Genomic DNA, 17998 nt, shown 5'->3' with positions numbered 1-17998 from the left:
GTCGAAACTCGTGTTACGGACCATTTCACGATGGCGAATAAAAACGATTTGACGTGGGAAATTGGCACGCTTATTTTGTATTCTCGCTGAAGGGAAGCTCGATAATAATCTGGAAAACGTTGAGCGCGTGAAACTTTTTGGAAAAGATAAAAGCGGCCGGGTCATTTGGCGCTTCGAACTTGTGCGAGTTTGTGTGAGAACCGAGGAGGCGGTTTAAATGTACCCGAAATTAAAAGTTCCCCACGAATTTCAAGTTCAAATTAATTTTTGGTGAAGCTAATATATGCGAGTGCACGGGATCGGGAATTTCGGGCTCAAAGCTGCATCCGCAAAGATCGAGGAATCACGCGGGACTTGAATTTAACAAAGAAATTAGCGAGAGTCAGAATCACGGGTTTTTCATTCACACGAACGTGAATATTCGCCCATCGAGCGATTCGTCGTACCTTAAACGCCATTACGTTTTACTCTCGGAGCTATTTTGATCCTGTTTTATTTCAACGCGCATAAACATCGCGGCGTACGAAACTGCCTTCCTCGCTTCTCTCGCTGCGAAGTCAATGATCGACGTACGATTTATACTCTCACTTTGCTTTCCGCGCTCCAATCAATTCACCACGCACGTGAATCATCGAACGGCCCTGTGGAAAAGTGCACTCAAGTACATGCGCTAATGCATCGTTTGAATAGTCATTAACAGAGTTATTCGTTCTCAATGAAATCGGAGGTTAAGACATCGGTGCGGTGGCGAACGTCCGATCGCATCGCATTTTTATAATCAAAAGCATTTTTATAATCTCAATTAAATACAACAGATCACAATTCGAGGAAGGAGTCTAGGGATTTATTAATTCGATCGGTAACACCGGTACACAAAATAAAAAAAGGTGGTCAGTTAATCAAATGTTTGAATACTCAAAAATTCGATTTTTTCACATTTCTAACGGTTTTTTCCAATTTACTGAATGTTCCAGGGGTGGACGAGTTGAAATAACCATGAATTTGGATTCAGCGCATCAATTTACGTAAACAGCATTCATGATATAGGTCAGAAAAAACTTTTGAATACTGGAAAATCTGATTTTTTGATATTTTTAACGATTTTTCGCAATTTCCTTGATGCTTGGAGGTAGACGAGCTGAAATAACCCTGAATTCGAATTCAGCACATCAAATTACATGGAAACCATGCGCGATAGGGGTCAGAAAAAACTTTCGAATACTGGAAAATGCGATTTTTGGACACTTAACGGTTTTTTGAAATTTACTCAAAATTGGTGGGTGTAGGCGTTGAACTGGAGCGAAATTGGGATTCAGCATTACATAGAGATTGATGAGTCCGGTTAAAAATACTGTCCACTTTTTGTTTGTGTGCCGATGTAATTAAAAAAGTAATGAGTGCTCATTGAATGGATTTAGGAATGTTGAGATTGGTCGTGAGTCGATGGGATTCTGTCGGGTTTCCAAGAACTTTGAATCTCGAGAATCCACCGTCAGGTGCCATGATAATTCTGACGTGAGTCAGTGGACCGCTCCAGACGAGATCGTTGCTCGTGTAAACGTGAATTTTATCCGGTGAAAGCTGAAAAAATATACATTCACTTAGCCCATCATCGCGTATTGTGTCGACAATATTTAGTGGAATTTCGATAAACGAATCAATCGCTACTACGGTTAGGGAAGAAATAACTTGCTTTTCTCGACGGCAAAACCGTGCTCCAGTTCTCCTTAGATTCCCTCTTATTTCGCCCGGTTTTGAGGACGCCTTCGACCTTCACGCTGTCTGGAAAGTTTCCTCTGAAATGGGTCGTTTCGACCACGATACTTTCGACGCTGCCCGTGTGGCCCAGCTTAAAAATTGCCCACTCTTCTCCCGTCACCTGTTTCATATTCGTTTTGTTAAGAATCAACAAAAATCCGGCTCTTCCCAGTAGAGAAATCCTTCCCGAATTCTCAAGTTATTTTTGCAGTTTTCTTTCAATCGATTCTTGATCGAGTTTCATTCGCAAGTCATCGGCGATCGATCAACGAATTCGCCATATTTTTTACGAGTTCAAACGGATTTTTTGCTACTCATAATCATTTAAAACACCGACGAATGTCTGGTCCTCATGGTACTGTGTTAATATAACATAACGTCAAAATAACATTGCTCAAAATAACCTAGCGTCAAAACAAGCAAAAACAACACAGCATCAGTATTGTAACATGTCTTAAAAATAACATGTACCAAGCCAACACGAGAAAAATAACACACCATCAATATAACATATGTTAAAAATTACATGGTCAAAATAACATTAATTTTATCGCCATTATTGACATCATCATCATCAATATTATAGGTCCATTTGCGTGTTCAATAAAATCAATGAAAATGGAATCGATACACACGCTCGATCGCGCGTGTGTTCGGAACGCTTTATCTGCCATTTTGCGCCATACACTTATTCCTGTTATTTTTGTTTAACGTTATTATTGTTCTACGTTATTTCCGTAGTGTGTTATTTTTGTTCCATGCTATTTGTGTTGTGTGTTATTTTCGTATGTTATTTTGTCTCGAGTTATTTAGCCCTTACGTTATATCGACGTGTCACCGGTCAATCATTGCGGCGAAGAAAGAAGCTTGGGGGGAAAAATGCTTTTGGTGAAAATGAGAGTAACCTGAATAATTCCAAAGTCGTCGGCTCTTATGACCGGAGGTCTGTCCAATCTTCGGGCAGTTTCCCATCCGTCGGCCATATTCGCTGGTCTCCCTTCTTTTATCAAGTTCCGCGGATGCCCATAGTGGGCGTTACTGTAACTTTGGCAGATCCCACCGTTCTTCATCGATATCAAATCGATCGGTGCTCCCGACGACCTCGCCTCGCTCCAATTCGGCGAAGCTACTCCATAAACTCGGAGCCTCGCGATTCCACCATCCGGATATATGTTGAGTCGCAAATGCGTCCACGATTTTCTCGATTTTAGAGGAAAGTAGGATTTTCGGGTTTCCTCATAACCGGCCTTCAGATCTGACATTGGCACCAAAGTTTCCCAACACTTGAAATCCGGTAAATGGATAGAAAAATCGTACACGATTCAGATAAACTTATTCGATTATTTTTTTGTAATTTTCGCATCTTTTCATTCGCAATGTGACAAAAGTTGCGTTTTTTTATAATATATTACAAACATGAGCTGCCGGTTCGTCAGAATTCCCAGTTCATCCGACAACCGATCAAAATATGTTTACGAAATAATGAAATATAAATATTCAACTTGAGCAATCAAAAGTGACGCTCACCAATTTTCAGTGTAACGAAAATCAGTCGCGTAACTGGTACGTCGGTTTCAATGATGCAAGAAATATTTTCCAAGTTACGAAATTCTACACGCAACGAGCCCTTGATCGACTTTCTTGAATGGAACTTAAAATCCGACCCGGTTCCTTACCTCAGTTTTTAACGCTGCCATTTTCCGGAGATTCTCTTCGGACGCGGAGCTGCCCATTTCGCTGCGTCTTGGAGGGAACGACTTTTCGTCTAATCGATAAAAATTTTTTTCAATTCAATGACATCGACGCGTTCTGGTTTGATTTGAATTATTATTTTTCTAATCCACAAAGGTTAGAAAATCTCAAAAGTGCTTGAAAAAATCAGCGAAACATGGGAAATTTTTTTTTTTTTCATCTTTTTGTCAAACGCTCGTTGTAACCTGCTTCGCTGAGTTCTGCTCCTTGTATGGAAAATCTTGGTGCATAATTGCCCGTGAAATAAGCCGTATCGATACAAAATCCTTCGATAATGGATCGTTGGCCGAGAGCTATTATCGTCCAATCGTGTCCAGCCCGCCGTTTCCTTCTTGTTTCCCAACCGTCCATCCATTTACCATGATCCGTGAAAAGATGTTCCTTCCAAACCGGTTCGCCGTTCTGTTTAAGCGCGATTATTAACGACCATTTTCAGCTTCGTTGAAAATCAATGAATAACGACAAAGTAGCATTGAGATGGTGAGACGAATTCTAGGCTAAAGAAAACTCGTTACCTCGAGCAGATTTTCCGCAATCGCGAAAAAGTCGTCGGTGGCGAAAAGTATCCTTCCGCCGTTCTGGTTCAACATTCAAATGAATTATCGTGCTATCCCTTTATTTCCGATATCAGGCTTCGTTCATTTTCCTCTTCCGTTAAATCAGAGCAAGTGATCGATAAAACATGAACAGGAAAAACTCTATCGAACCGGTTTCATTTTCGATGTTAAGGAGTTCGCTGATAATATTTTTCTTTCGAAAAATCAGACGCTGCCGGCGTATTTTTTCTTGAATGAGTATTTTGATTGAGAGATACGAGAAATCTCAAAATACACAGCCGCGCCGGCGCGAGACAAAATCATTTTGATAAGCTGAACGAATCACTCAAAATCGATCAAAAAAAGGCAAAAACTGAGGTAAGTAACCGGCGAATGACTGCGCGCCAAGTATACGCGTTTTTTTCCTCTTTCTTTTATATCCATTTCGTCGAGTCTTGAACGTTGAGTGCGCATACATTTTTCTTTATAACAGAAGGAAAAGGAAATATGTTCGCTTGTGCGATGCGTTCAAGCGTGCACGAAGACAACCATTTCTCTTTTACTGAAATCACGCAACTTGGCCATCATACAAATATTAGTTTGTTGGATCGTTGGATTGTGTACGATCGTGAAAACGTTTGCAGCGTCGTTGCCACGACTCCTCGAAATATTTCAACATTTTATTTCAAACTCCCAATGAAAAAGCGACGAATATCGAAGCACGGAAGAAGGGAAATAAAAGTCCGTGAAATTTTAGTCAACAAAATTTCCAATTTTATGAAAGACAATTGAGCGTCACGATTAATGACGAAAAAGCGTCAACAATTAGAGAAAACGGCAACGAATCAAGAAGACGAATGAATAAAATATTTCGAAGAAATTAAAAAATTAATTTTTTCAAAATTAACACAAACCCTTAACATAAGCCTTTTCAAGGTTTGTGTCGTTATTCACAGGCTCGTAAGAAACTTTTTCTTTTAATTCGTAAGCGTTCTAGGCAAGTGCAAAATATATGAAAAAGCTGAAAATTGGTGTTTATTTGCTTACAGTAGCGGATGCTAGTTCATTGTGTTCGACGAATTCGAAAATCTCATTTCCGTTGTAACTGCACATTTTGTTTTCCTTCTGAATTGCCACTCTCTCGAGATCGCAGTTCGCTCAAGACTGTTCTACTGTTCGATGATGAAGAAAACGAAAGTGCGACTGTTCGTTTCTCCTATCGTAAGCATTAATTCATTCCATAATTCGCGCGCTTATCACACCGGGTTAAAGTACGTTTTGCGAAGAAAGAGGTGAAGAGACATAGCGATTGGAAAAAGCCATGTCTACAAGGAAACATCCAGAAACGATAATATTGCGATACAGCTTTTTCCAGCTTTACAGAGTTCCAAACAATTCATTTTATTCTAACCGGAATTTTACGAGCAAAAGGAAACTGGCAATCGATCCCTTCCGAAGCGAGGCTTTCAAATGAATTAGCAAATAAATATTGGACCACCCAAAATACCCAATTGACATAAGCCAGTTTTAGTTCTATCGATTCTATCTTATCTACAAATATCGCGCAGAAGATTATTTGAAACGAAAAAAAACCGCATGAACATACGAACACGCGGAGGACAAGCATAGTGAAATTCCGCGCAAAGATTCGTCGTTAAAAATTATCTTGATGCACTGATAAGTCTGAAACAAGTGCGAAAATCGTCTTTTTTTCATCCAAAATGTATATTTTTATACTCTTCTGCTTATGAATATGAAATTATTAAGGTAACTCCTGCATCGCTAGTCAAATGAGTGCTAAATCTTTTAAACGCTTTTAGACCAAGTTTAGCCTACCGATTAAACGTATTGTTAGTGGATTTGTATTACAGCATATTTTATTAACATGTGAAAATGTTAAAAACGATAGTTTTGCAAAACCATCAACTGATAAATACAATTTCCACGATGACACATTTTCACTGGTACTTTTCAAAGAATTATCTGTATTTTTTAACCGAATTTATTGCACTTTTTGTTCCTCAGCTGATCCTCTACGAATTCACCACGTCGATTTAAAAAAAAAAAAAAAAAAATTAACCCGTAGACACCACACTGGTGCAAATTTGCACCCACGGAAATTTCAAGTGTCTAGAACTTCAAAATTCCTCTCTTCAATTTGGCTATTTTTCTATAATAAAACTTAATTTTTCATTTTTTTAAATGATTGTATTCGATTACTAAGGAATTGTTAGCCCTAAAAAGTCTTGTTGTAAGATTAATTCCATACATTCATGAATGAAATAAAAAGTTTTGAAAAGTCCAAGTGCAAATTTGCACCAGTGTGGTGAGTGTGTGACCTCAAAGGGAGTGTGGTCTCTAGGGATTAATTATTTCAGAAATTATTAATGAAAAAGTTTTTTCGCTTAAAGAAATTTGATTAAGGCCACAAAGATTAAAAATTGTTATTTTTATGGGCTAATTATGCGCTGAATTTGAAAATTTTTAAGTTTTTCAATTATTTTCGAATAAAGTATTGAGAAAAATCTAAAGGAAGGCACAGCTTCGGCTTAGGAGAGTGGATCACGAAATAAAAATAATCAGAATTTTATAAAATTTGGTGATAACATTCTTTGGAATCTTGTGTACAAATACCATTTTTTTCAAATCTTTTTACCACATGGTTATCGAATAATTGAGTGTTAAATCCAAGTTCTTATGCACGAGATTTATAACTGTGTATATGTAAACTCTATGCTTATACACGTGATCTTTGGTGTTCAATTACTCGAGAGCTATGTGGTAGAAAAATCTAAAAAAATGTATATTGTCTTATATATCTTTGAAGAATACATTTTTTTTTAATGAAATTCTTATCATTTTGAAATTCTTAATATTTTTAACATGGTTTAGCATGGCAACATTGTATCGTCGTGATCCACCCTCCTCAAGAGTATGGATCAGTCGACTAACCTCACTTGGAACTTTCGAAATCGAAATTTTTTGACACAGTTTGACCGATTAAAAAAAGGCTCTGTCAGCCTACGCAGAACGATGGCGAAGATCGACTGACAGAGCCTTTTTTTAATCGGTCAAACAGTGTCAAAGAACTTCGATTTCGAAAATTCCAAGTGAGGTTAGTCGATTGATCCATACTCTTAACGTGATCTATCAGTTGTTCAGTCGGTAAAAATCCTGCTGCACGTTTCTTTCCGAGTAGGTTGATATTTGAAAGAAAATATGAGTTACACGCTATTCTCATTTTATTAGAGAACAAGGTGTAACTTTTATTTTTCTCAAAAAGTCAAGGATGTCCGAGTAAAACGTGTAACCATTTTGCAGCCATCTCTCTCGCACTCACGCAAGCACCACGCAAGTGATAGATCACCTTAAGCTACATTGTCATGTGTCGAGATAAGGAAGCGTGCTTGTTTAGGAAACTTTAAATTGTACTCTGAATATTTTTTGCGAAAGTTTCTGTGCTTTCAGGCTCCTACAAGATGTGCCAATTACTGTTATATTAAATAACTCCACAAGTTATAATTGAAGTTTTCGAATCTAATCGGAGAATCCAACCTATGAACGTGACTGGCGAGAATCCTACCCTAATGTAAAATCGCATTTAACAAATTCGAAATTCTTTATTTTCGAATTCAATTTCAAACGAATTACAATATTTTCTTGAACAACTTCGTTCTTCGAGGTTCACGAACAAAAACTGTCACTTCTCTTGATATTTTCTTCTTCTTCACTTTCAATTACTTTTTATAAGAAAGAGTTGTTCTTTTTATCATTGTTCTTTTGAACATATATCACATTTCGAATACGTTTTTTCTTTCATGTTCCGTTTCCACAGTAATAAAGGTGAAAGGATAAATGAAAATTTTGGACACTGCAGCGGAATAAAAAAAGAGTTTCATTGTTACAGTTTTTCAAGAATTTCCACCATTTGTTGGACCAATTCTTTGCTGGTTATCATGGTGAAGTTTCCACTGTGATCGTCGGTACGGCCGATAGTGACTTTGTTGACGGCCGGAGGGAGCTCGACGCGTTTTTTAGCAGATGCGTGAAACTCCCGAGCTCCAGTTTGACTTTTGATAGCTTCGATATTTGTAGGGTTGATGCCACTTCCGGGCATGATGACGATGCGATCATCGGCTCTGTCGATGAGCTTTTTGATCAGCTGTACTCCCTCGATCGCCGTGTTTCGTTGGCCGGATGTCAATACTCTTTCGAAGCCAAGGTCGATTATCGATTCGATCGATTTCAGAGGATAAACCGCTTCGTCGAAGGCACGATGAAAAGTCACTGGTTTTGGTTTCGCTGCGCTTATTATCTCGCGGCAATAGTCCGAATCGATGCTTCCGTCCTGTCTCAGCGCTCCGAAAACAAAACCGTCCACTTCGTGACCCTTCAGAACCTCGAGATCGTATAGCATCCCGTCCATCTCGTCCCGACTGTAAACGAAATCACCCGATCTCAATCGTATCATTGCATACAATTTAATATTCCCATCGTGATTCCTGATGGACTTAATCAAACCCGGAGTTGGGGTCAATCCACCCTCGGACAACGCCGAACACACTTCCAAACGATTCGCACCGCCCGATATCGCGTTCTTCGCTGATTCTATCGAGTCAACGCAGATCTCCATCTGTTTACAAATTCAATAATATTTCCACTTTATTATTTTACAGTTGACACACTGATCCAGAGTAAATATTAACTTATCGTATGTTTCCGAACGAATTATTCTACTCGTTATCACGTGCGATCGCTTTTTCAATTACGAGTTATTGAAAAAATATAAACAGACTCAAAACACCTCGTTCAGAGTCGAGTGTAATATGGATGAGTGGCATGAGTATCGTTACAATGGATATCGACAAAGCCTGGGAATAAATGACGTGAAATATCACAAAAAAAAAATGAAAAAATTCTCCAAATTAAAATTTGCACATTGCTTCGTCAAGATGGTCAAGATGCACGATGCTCAAAGCTTCTATGAGGTGCAATATTTTTCATTTTGGCTTCCTCATAGAGGAAGCTTTGAGCATCGTGCATCTTGACCATCTTGAGAAAGCAATTTACAAATTTTAATTTGCAGCATTTTTTTTTGTGTACAAGGAAATAATGTATTTTCTTTACCTTTTTTTACGAACTTTAATTTATCTCTTCGTTTGAATTCATAAAAAAAAAACTAAATGACGAGCCATCAGAAAAAACAGTTTGCAACTTTCAATTTTCATTGTTTTTCTATTTACATTGAAATTGAATAATTCCGACAACTTTGCTGGAAAGTATGTAGAGGAAGTACAGACTTATACATAATATCAAAAACTCATATTTTCGTAAAATTCAAAAAATCATAAAATTTAAACCGCTCAACCGATATTCTCCAAATTCAATACCAACCTTCCTAGTTCCTATTATGATAGTCTATTTATAAAAAAAAAATTATTAATAAATCTTAAAATTTTCGAAAGTTCGAGCGTCGACACCCTTTTTATGAAAATTTCAAAACGTCGTCAGATTCGTAATTTTTTACAAATTCTGACAAAATTATCAGAGAATGAAGAACTTGTATAGATTAGCATCTGTGCAAAACGGCAGCCCTGTATCTCAAACCGTTTCCGAGTTATAAGCGTTGGAATTTTGCAGTGCCATAAGGCCACTAACATACATACACACACACGCACGCACGCACACACGCAATCACACACGCGCGCGCGGGCGCGGGCGCACACACACATCCGGACATTTTTTTATCTAGACATGATTCTTCGATGTTTCGGAACATTTTGAGCACATTGACATTGAAAATTGGAAAAAAAAAATTTTCATCGTCCACAAAGCTTCCTCGATGAGGAAGCAAAAATTATTCGTTCATTGTCTCCTAATTTACACAGATTTAAAAAAACTCAGTACCCAATTTTCGTAGTTTTCTGTTTCAGATTGACTATTCGCGCCTTTTTTATTTGGAAAATGGTTCGAATATCGACTGCGAACAGCTCGGACCGAAGCTGGACAGTGTAACATAACCTCAAAATGAGACTACGAGAATCACACACTCAAGAAGGAAAGTTTCCGTACTGACCGTCGAAATGATGATGATTTTCGACGTGATTCAGTAAGGCGGTATTTTTTTATTGAAGATGATTAACGTGGTTTTATTATACGGAGCGAAAAGAAGTTTATTGATTCAGGAAAAGTATAGTAAGGTTTTTCACAAGCCGCAGACTGTTTGTTTTTGTAGCGATTGACCATGAAATTTTTGCACGCGTAACGTAACATTGACAGAAACCGAAATTCCAGGAGGAAAGGAGCATAAACAACGGATGAAACAGAATGGATTTATCGAAAAATTTAGGTACGACAAGTAACGAGAACAATAATATTTCTAGTACGTGACAAGGAGGAAAATAACTCGAAGAGTTTCGAATAAGTAACGAGTCATTTCAAAAACCTTGAAAAAAATGAAGTGAGTGAATATTGTTCCGTAATTTGAATCTGACAGAATTGTTCAATCGAAAGATTAGTTTGATTACACATTCGACCTAAAAAAGGTATCTTCATAACAGCACTCAGCATCGATCACCCCTAAGTATCATCTCAACGAAAATTATTCAACGTAAGTCGATTGATAAAAAAATGTGCCCTGCTGACAATTCCGTTATTATCTTGAACGAATTCTCTACTGTGACTAAAATGGTAAAAGTGTTCGATGTAACATGAGAGTGACATGCTGAAAAAAAACAGTGTTTTTACCTTTCTCAGCTGCTTCCTCACTTTGTTGTATGTAGAAATATCTATTCATGCATATGTGTATACATATGTGTATTGTACATACAAATAAATAACGCTGGGAAACGATGCAATGTTTATTTCGTTTCAGTAACCACGTTGAGTGCCTTGGATTTTTGTGAGGATTTTTCCTCTCAGCTGATCTGGCGCGGGAAATAAATTATCCACATTTACGCATATGTTGTCTGATTGGGCGAGTGCAAAAGCCCGCGAATCAATACACATCCAATGCGAACCTCTCAAAATAATTCAGTGGTATAAACACGTGTGCTTGTAGTAATTCTGGCCGTTGTTGTTTATGGGCGCGTTGTTTCAACTTCTAGGTAGCTTATCTGGCGAGTAAAAGCATTGACTTGTAGAACTTTAACCGTCAGATAGGGCTCTTACCTAGAAGTTGGAACAACCCCCCCGCCCTATGTGTTTGTGCGTCGACGACTTGTGTTGGTTTATTCGGCTCTGCTACGTTATTATTATTGTTGTCCGCTGGGCTGTTGATGGTTGGGGCTTCGACGGCTGTATGTTGAGTCTCTTTGCTGTGGATGGTTAAATAGGATTTTTTGGTACGGATGTTGGTAATGTAGGATCCGCCACAGCTGTAGTGTGAAATGAATGGTTTGAGGATGCGTTTCGTCTCGGGTAGAAGCTTTGTGGATGAAGAGTTCTCGGTTCTGGGATGGACGTTATATATATTTGATGAGAGCCTGTCGAAGCATATACGAGAAAGTTGTAGCCTCGTAGCGGTTGTTGCGTGAACCCACACGCTCCTAGCTCGTGGCGACATCTTCACCATCTTTATTCCATCACAGTTATAAGAGTGAGTAGAAAGCAGTAGAAAGTCCATTGTTTACACATAGTGGACAAGAATGGAATCGTCGCATGAAAAAAACGGATATTGTCCATGGTATTATTTCGAAAAGAGGTTTGTCGTTTTGTTTATTCGTGTATAAAGAAATATTAACGTGATCTTTCAGTTGTTCAGTCGATAAAAATCCTCCTGCACATTTTATTCCGAGTTGGTTGATATTTGAGAGAAAATATGAGTTACACGCTATATATTCTCAAGAACAAGATCTAACTTTTATTTTTCTCAAAAAAAAAATCAACGATGCCCGAGTAAAACGTGCAAACATTCTGCAGCGATTTCTCTCGCACTGACGCAAGTGATAGATCACCTTAAAAATATTTTCAAGCTAAAAACTGATCGTCACATCCGTATTTTTTTTAAGGAGGGTGGCTACATTCGTTAAAATTATAAGAAATTGATCAAATTTGGTGATAATGTTCTTCAACATCAAGTGCGAAGACACAATTTTTTTTTAAATTTTCTTCTGCTTAGTTATCGAGTAATTACGCATTAAAGCAGATATCTTAGATATGCATGGAAACGCTATGCTTATATACACGTGAACTTTAGTGATCAATTACTCGATAACTGTACAGAAGAAAAATCTTAAAAATTTGTATTGTCAAATTTGGCACTAAAGAATATGTTCACCAAATTTTATTAAATTCTTATAATTTTGAAATTTTTAATGTATTTAACATGGTTTAGCATGGCAATATTGTATCGTTGCTAGCCACCCTCCTTAAAAGCGAAGATATTTTGATGGAATTTCATTGCGCCGAATGTTCATTGTGTTAGAAACACTCTTATGAAAAATTCGCATTATTTTTTATTTTTTTTACCTCTCTCAAGTTAATATTGTGAAGGTCTGCGAAGGTGAGAATAATTTGGATTTGGTGTTAGAGAACGTGTTTGTGTAATAAATTCTATACTATTTCAAGAGACTCGGTAGATTCTATACTATTGGAAGAAATTACGAGGCTTTACAAGAGATAAATATATATATTGTCAAATACAGAGGTTCTTACATACACGAAGGTGGTCGGGAACAAAGAGCTCGGGGGCTGGAGCGAGTAACATAAGTATACGCGAGGAAGATGAAACGCTTCGAAGCGAAATATGTATAGTACAATGAAAAAAATGGAGGGAAAAATAGAAAAAAGTAATAATACCGAGTACGATACGAAATAAAAAAATGACAATACGCGAGGACGTTGTCTCTTCGAAGCGATTCTCGCAACTAATTTCTCATCATCGTAAAGTCCTTCGATTCAGTTTTTCTCTCCCAATGCTATAATCCATCATTGTTTTCGCGTAATAACTAGAACGCGTGAAAACTTACCAAAAAAGCGAGGTTAAGCAACATTCCGTATTATATTCTTTCTAATAATAATTAACATTGCAACACGGTAAAGAAAACGATGAGAAGAGAAAAAGACAGAAGCAGGAGGATGAGAAAAAAAAGTGAAAGAAATAAAAGTGTTGGAATAATAGGAATTCGAGAAAACTCGTATTTCCAGACAAAATCGTATCATTATTCTCTTCTCAATTCTCGCAATACCATTTATATCTATCTATATATTTATAAACTATAAATTAATTAGACATAATTAAACGACTTTTTTTTCTCACCGAATACCAAATTTTCAAAGTTTACGAATTTCGCAATTTTACAATTTCAAAAAGTTTCGTCGAAATTTTTTATTTGTATTTTTTTGTTTCAGTGAAAGAATTATCCATCCGTCCTGCACGTGTGAACGCGTGCTTCTTTCAATTCCACGCTTCTTCACAATCGAACACCCAGTCACTTAATAAGTTTGTGTATGTAAATATATTAGTGCTCGAATACTCTTCAATTCTCTTACAAAATTCTGCGAAGATATTTTCATCGTAATAATTAAAAGGTAAAATAAAAATAATCGTAATAATATTAATAATGATATTTGAAGGACAAATTCATCCCGGGGCCGATGGAAAAAACATTTGATCGTGAAATGCACTGAGAATAGCACAGCCAGGGGGAGGAAAAGGAGGAGATAATAATACAAATTGTACGGAAGCACGTTCCTTCCAGATCATCGTGTCGTCTGGCATTCAAAATAAAATTCATGTGTGAGGAGCTTTTTAATGGCTCTCTTTTTTTTTTCCTGTTAATTTATCAAATTTGGGAATTACACGCGATACGAAAAGACAAGAGTCATAAGCGGATTAAGATTTTTGTAACTATTGTGAGCAACTGAACTAACTTGATGTGTTTATTTGGATTTTTTTAGGTCTCGACCGATGATTTTTGGCTCCGTGTTTCACGTTCTCTCGACATTGCTGCCGTGCGTTTGGGAAATCTTGTTTTGATTTATCGCATTTTTTCTAATCTCAATTTAACGGAACCTCGACGCCATTCATTTCGGAGCTTTAGTTTCGGGGTTTTAATCATTTTCTTCTATTTCACGTGTAGTAGGAAGTTTTTTTAGGAAATGACGGAGAAAGGATCGTAGTTTAGACTTGCCACGAATGCTCCACCGTTCGCCACCGCGATCGGCGCTGGCGTTGGCGCTGGCGGGGCTGGCGCTGGTGGCGATACCGAATTCGTTGATGTCGTGGTTGTCCATTTGTTCTTGTGGGGGTCCACTCCAAAACCCTCGTCGTAATTCCCTCGGGCGATAAACAGCTGCTTGAAGTGGGGGATGCAGTAGAGTTTTCCATTATTCAATGTAAACGTGTCCATCCTGTTTGTAATAAAATAATTTTAATAATTTTAAATTTATGGGATTCAGTTGCTTCGTTTTAAAGTTATAGAAAAAACGATTTATTTACAAATTATACAATAAAATGAACAAATTTATTTTGCAATCGATTGCAGAAAATTCGATGAAAATTCAATTCTTAAAGTTTTTATTGCGAATCATCGCAGTAGCTAAAAATCGGAATAAATTGTATTTTTCTCACGATTTTAAGCGCAGTATAACACGAAATATCGAGGTGAGGAAAATTTCCATATAAAAATTAGTCAAAAAATAATTGCCCTTTTACTTATAGGTGACGAAGAACAGAAAATGATTTTACCTGAGTACACAATTGCACTGGAGACACCGGAAGCACTGTTTGTGAAAAATCTTGTTGTTCGTCTCGACTTTTTCCAAAGGATAGACCTTCTTCTGACAGCTTTCGCACACGTCCATACAGATCGTCTGTATTTCCTATTTTCATGTCCATTGAAATGTTAGAAATTGAATGTTTGTTTTTTCGCGAATGCTCTCGTTGCTCGGGAAGATAACGTTTGGTAGAGATATTGGAGATGGGAGAACGGAGGCTGAAGTTGTTGGTTCATTTATTTAGAGCATTTGACCGTTGTTATTACGCGAGGGAGAGTTATTTAGTGATTGCAATGATTGAACTCTTGGACAAAAGGCGGATCCGCCTTTTATTCCACAAAACAATAATCAGCATTTTGGTTGTTCCTGTTCTTTTTATTTCGTCGTAAATCATCAACGTTACAGTCTCAAACGTCCCAGGGAAAATTAACATTTTGGACGATTGTCACATAACTGTTGAACGAAGTATAGAAAATTGGAGTGTTGTACAGAATAAACAGACAAACAAAAAGGATGAGAAACGACGACATTGATTTATTTCGTATTATTCACCAAGACGACAATGTTATTGGGCGATCAAATTTCGATGGTATCGTCGTTCAGTCCATTTCATTCTCTTCTTCCGATCAATCATCGTGTTTCAACGGAGAAACCCATTCATCAATTATGAAATATCTTGAGACTGTCGTTCAAATATGAATTTAACCCTTCGATAGTCGTGCTATGAGACTTTCTTTCACACTTTTTTTCAAGGTGAAGGGAACTATCTTGAAAGATGGCTGAATAATCTAAATTGTTTTCTACTTGTCAAACAATTGATACACTTTAGAATAATGGTGAAAAAATTGGAAAAAAAAACAAAAAATTTATGGAAAAAAAATTATTTTCTTCCGTACCGCCGGGTAGTGCGAGACTTTCTCTCACTATGCGACAATCGAAGGGTCAATCGTTGCGAGATGTCGATTTACATAAAAATGATAGAGAGCTACAAACGATTTTTTGTCATCGTCGAAAAATAATGCCCTAAATTTCTCGAGAGTTCCACTCTATACTAATCCTTCATTTGGCAAGTGATCGAGTACTTAAGATTGAACGAAAAAGCGTGAATTCGTTTTACAGTTGAGGGTGTAAGGCTTAGACACGAAATGCGTCTGGATTGAGCTCGAGGAGCTTTTGCTTTGCTCCGAGTTTTTCGATACCTGAAATTTATCTTTTCGATATATTTTCATTCAATTTTTTTCTCTATGTCAGCATTATTTTTGGCGATTTTTCGTGAGGTCTGCGCGATCAAGATTCATCGGGCTCGGATCAGTTCTCTCGATTCTAAAAGTTACAGATGCCTTAAAAATTCCACTTCCGGTGTTTCGTTGGACATTTATTTCGAAAATTTCTTCAATTTCTCGTTCTCCCCGTTCATTTCGGTGAATAATTTTTCATGCAATCTCCTCTTTTATTGCCGTTCTCGACTGACTCGAAGTAGGTCTCAGACAAATGTTGGATTCGCAAATCCCTGGAGCTAGATTTTCTCGAGTATGTCTCACTTTTTTTCGGGCTCGTGAACCCACCGCTATTCGAGCAGCGAACATCTTTATCAAGTTTCATAATCCTCCCAGAGGCGTATACGAACGGATACGAAAGTAACAGTGGAAGTGAAATTGCACCGAAAATATGAGAATTTCAGTTACTTTAGAGGTCGATTGGAAGTGCTCGGAATTCGACAATTTATCAAAGAACGCTTGATTCGTTGAAGAACTCCCTCGCACCTACGAATCTTGATGATGGTCACTGAGACCGAGATTCCATTAATTGATTATTCCCGTTTTCGTACTTTTTTTATCCTTACTTTGTACCCTGTTTCAGCTAAGTTGATTCTTCTCAATAATTGAATATATTCTATGAAAATATATGATATGAAATGCATGCAATCTGCTCCGAGCCCTTTGCCTCGATCTTACGATTGCGTTTGATAAAAAAAATTCGCGTAACACGAATTCCCTCGTCGATTATTATTTCTTGTCAAAAGAATTTGCCAAAAATGAGACGAATATGCTGGCGCTCGATTAACGAAGTATTCGTGTATAAATATATGCCTATATAAAAAAACGATTAAGTACGAACGAGGCCCATTGGATGAAGAGCATTTTTGGCCAGCAGTGTTTTTTTATTCCAGTACTTATGAGAGCTCTGACGTTTGAAGCTGGAGTTTGAAAAAAGAGTTTCAACGACCTTCCAGACGTTTTCTCAAATCGCTTATTATTTTAAAGCTCTGAAACACTCAACCCTCAGTCTTGTGATAGCTCAATCTCGTCCTCTTTGGTATGTTAATTGGCACTCGAGTATGGACAATGAAGACGTTTATATGAGATGCCGGAGATATTTGAATTTCTCGTTGGAAGACCGTTCTGTTAATCTCAGTAACACGAGTGTCTCGAGTCTTGCACAATCATTATTATTTTTCGTATTTTTCAACGATTTTAAGCCCAAGCTCGAATGAACAACAAAAACCTAACTAATGTTTTCTCTAACCGGAAATTGTGGATCTCTCTCTCTCTCTCTCTCTCTTTCTTTCGCTCTCTCTTTCTCTCTTTCACTAAATATTATATTGCACTTTCGTGTAATTACGAGACAATTTATATGCACGCTGCTGCTTCCCATAACGAATCGCACGATGTACTAAAATTCAATCTTTACTTAAAATTTTATATCATAATATTAATAATAATTATAATAGTAATAATAATAATAATAATAATTAATAATAATAACACTTGTTGTGACACTCGATGACGAGAACTCCTTCCGTGCTCGATTCAACGGCGATCTTCACGTTTTCTTTTTGTTATGTTTTTTGTTTTTTTTTTTTGGTTTCCTTTTTAAATCTTCGAGACTCGGGTCCCTCGCCACCCCACCCTCCCACAATCCCCGCTCCGCGCTGGTTCCTCCTCGTCGCTTTCGTCAATCGTACGGCCGAATCTTCTCACGCAGTCTTCCGAGTCTTACTGCTCCCAAGAAGCGTAATTTTCATATGCATTAACTATTTTTTATTCCTCCGTTTCTTTTCATAAATTCACTCGAAGCAAAATATGGAGAAAAACAATCTTGTGTGGCGAGAAATACCGTTTGATTTCGTTGAAGTTTTATCCTTTGTTGGTGATTTTATTTCAACGCTGTAATTGGGACTCTTTTTGATCGTCACAAAAGATAAATTGCCTCGCGACATTCCATTTTTTTTT

The 17998-nt window shown here is 37.4% G+C and overlaps 3 protein-coding genes and 1 long non-coding RNA gene across 20 annotated transcripts in view; 1 reads left to right on the top strand and 3 right to left on the bottom strand.

Moving 5' to 3' along the window:
- LOC122409400 (uncharacterized) overlaps positions 1-10898 on the top strand; it is a 37661-nt gene extending 26763 nt beyond the window's left edge. The window contains exons 2-3 of the long non-coding RNA XR_006260674.1: positions 9967-10241; positions 10341-10898. This is a non-coding gene — a long non-coding RNA (uncharacterized lncRNA). The remainder of the gene's footprint in view (positions 1-9966; positions 10242-10340) is intronic.
- LOC122409397 (allantoicase-like) lies at positions 823-5780 on the bottom strand. The gene is made up of 7 exons (XM_043416932.1): positions 5094-5780; positions 4026-4088; positions 3696-3912; positions 3435-3523; positions 2664-3041; positions 1694-1879; positions 823-1581 (listed from the first exon to the last, which is right to left on the bottom strand). The coding sequence occupies exons 1-7, from the start codon at positions 5157-5159 to the stop codon at positions 1402-1404; spliced, it is 1179 nt and encodes a 392-aa protein (XP_043272867.1). The 5' UTR covers positions 5160-5780; the 3' UTR covers positions 823-1401.
- Positions 7647-10983, bottom strand: LOC122409399 (copper homeostasis protein cutC homolog). 4 transcript variants are annotated; one of them, XM_043416937.1, is made up of 2 exons: positions 10876-10983; positions 7647-8679 (listed from the first exon to the last, which is right to left on the bottom strand). In XM_043416937.1, the coding sequence occupies exon 2, from the start codon at positions 8677-8679 to the stop codon at positions 7948-7950; it is 732 nt and encodes a 243-aa protein (XP_043272872.1). In that variant the 5' UTR covers positions 10876-10983; the 3' UTR covers positions 7647-7947. The 4 variants fall into 4 exon arrangements, with proteins under 4 accessions (XP_043272872.1, XP_043272870.1, XP_043272871.1 ...); XM_043416935.1 differs by having other exon boundaries at positions 10794-10931; XM_043416936.1 differs by lacking the exon at positions 10876-10983 and adding an exon at positions 10123-10260.
- A 1672-nt stretch (positions 10984-12655) lies between these two features.
- LOC122409395 (xin actin-binding repeat-containing protein 2) overlaps positions 12656-17998 on the bottom strand; it is a 76374-nt gene continuing 71031 nt past the window's right edge. For 13 of the 14 annotated variants that reach the window (XM_043416919.1, XM_043416920.1, XM_043416915.1 and 10 more), the window contains 2 exons: positions 14737-14870; positions 12656-14399 (listed from right to left, as the gene is read on the bottom strand). In XM_043416919.1, the coding sequence (XP_043272854.1) occupies positions 14141-14399; positions 14737-14870 (393 nt within the window). In that variant the 3' untranslated portion in view covers positions 12656-14140. Of the gene's footprint in view, positions 14400-14736; positions 14871-15119; positions 17765-17998 lie in introns of those variants that run through there. The other variant, XM_043416925.1, reaches the window with a different exon arrangement.

Source organism: Venturia canescens, chromosome 4, assembly GCF_019457755.1.
Source record: "Venturia canescens isolate UGA chromosome 4, ASM1945775v1, whole genome shotgun sequence".
NCBI lineage: Eukaryota > Metazoa > Arthropoda > Insecta > Hymenoptera > Ichneumonidae > Venturia > Venturia canescens.
The sequence above is the reverse complement of the archived record's forward strand: the minus strand, read 5'-3'. Positions and strand labels throughout refer to the sequence as shown.

Coding starts and splice junctions, on each gene's coding strand:
- LOC122409397 (XM_043416932.1), bottom strand. CDS start 5,159: ATGTGCAGTTACAACGGAAATGAGATTTTCGAATTCGTCGAACACAAT. Junction 3,913..4,025: donor TTGCGGAAAATCTGCTCGAG/GTAACGAGTTTT, acceptor GCGCTTAAACAG/AACGGCGAACCGGTTTGGAA. Junction 1,582..1,693: donor CGGTTTTGCCGTCGAGAAAA/GCAAGTTATTTC, acceptor ATATTTTTTCAG/CTTTCACCGGATAAAATTCA.
- LOC122409399 (XM_043416934.1), bottom strand. CDS start 10,064: ATGTTACACTGTCCAGCTTCGGTCCGAGCTGTTCGCAGTCGATATTCG. Junction 8,680..9,953: donor CAGAAAACTACGAAAATTGG/GTACTGAGTTTT, acceptor ATTTGTAAACAG/ATGGAGATCTGCGTTGACTC.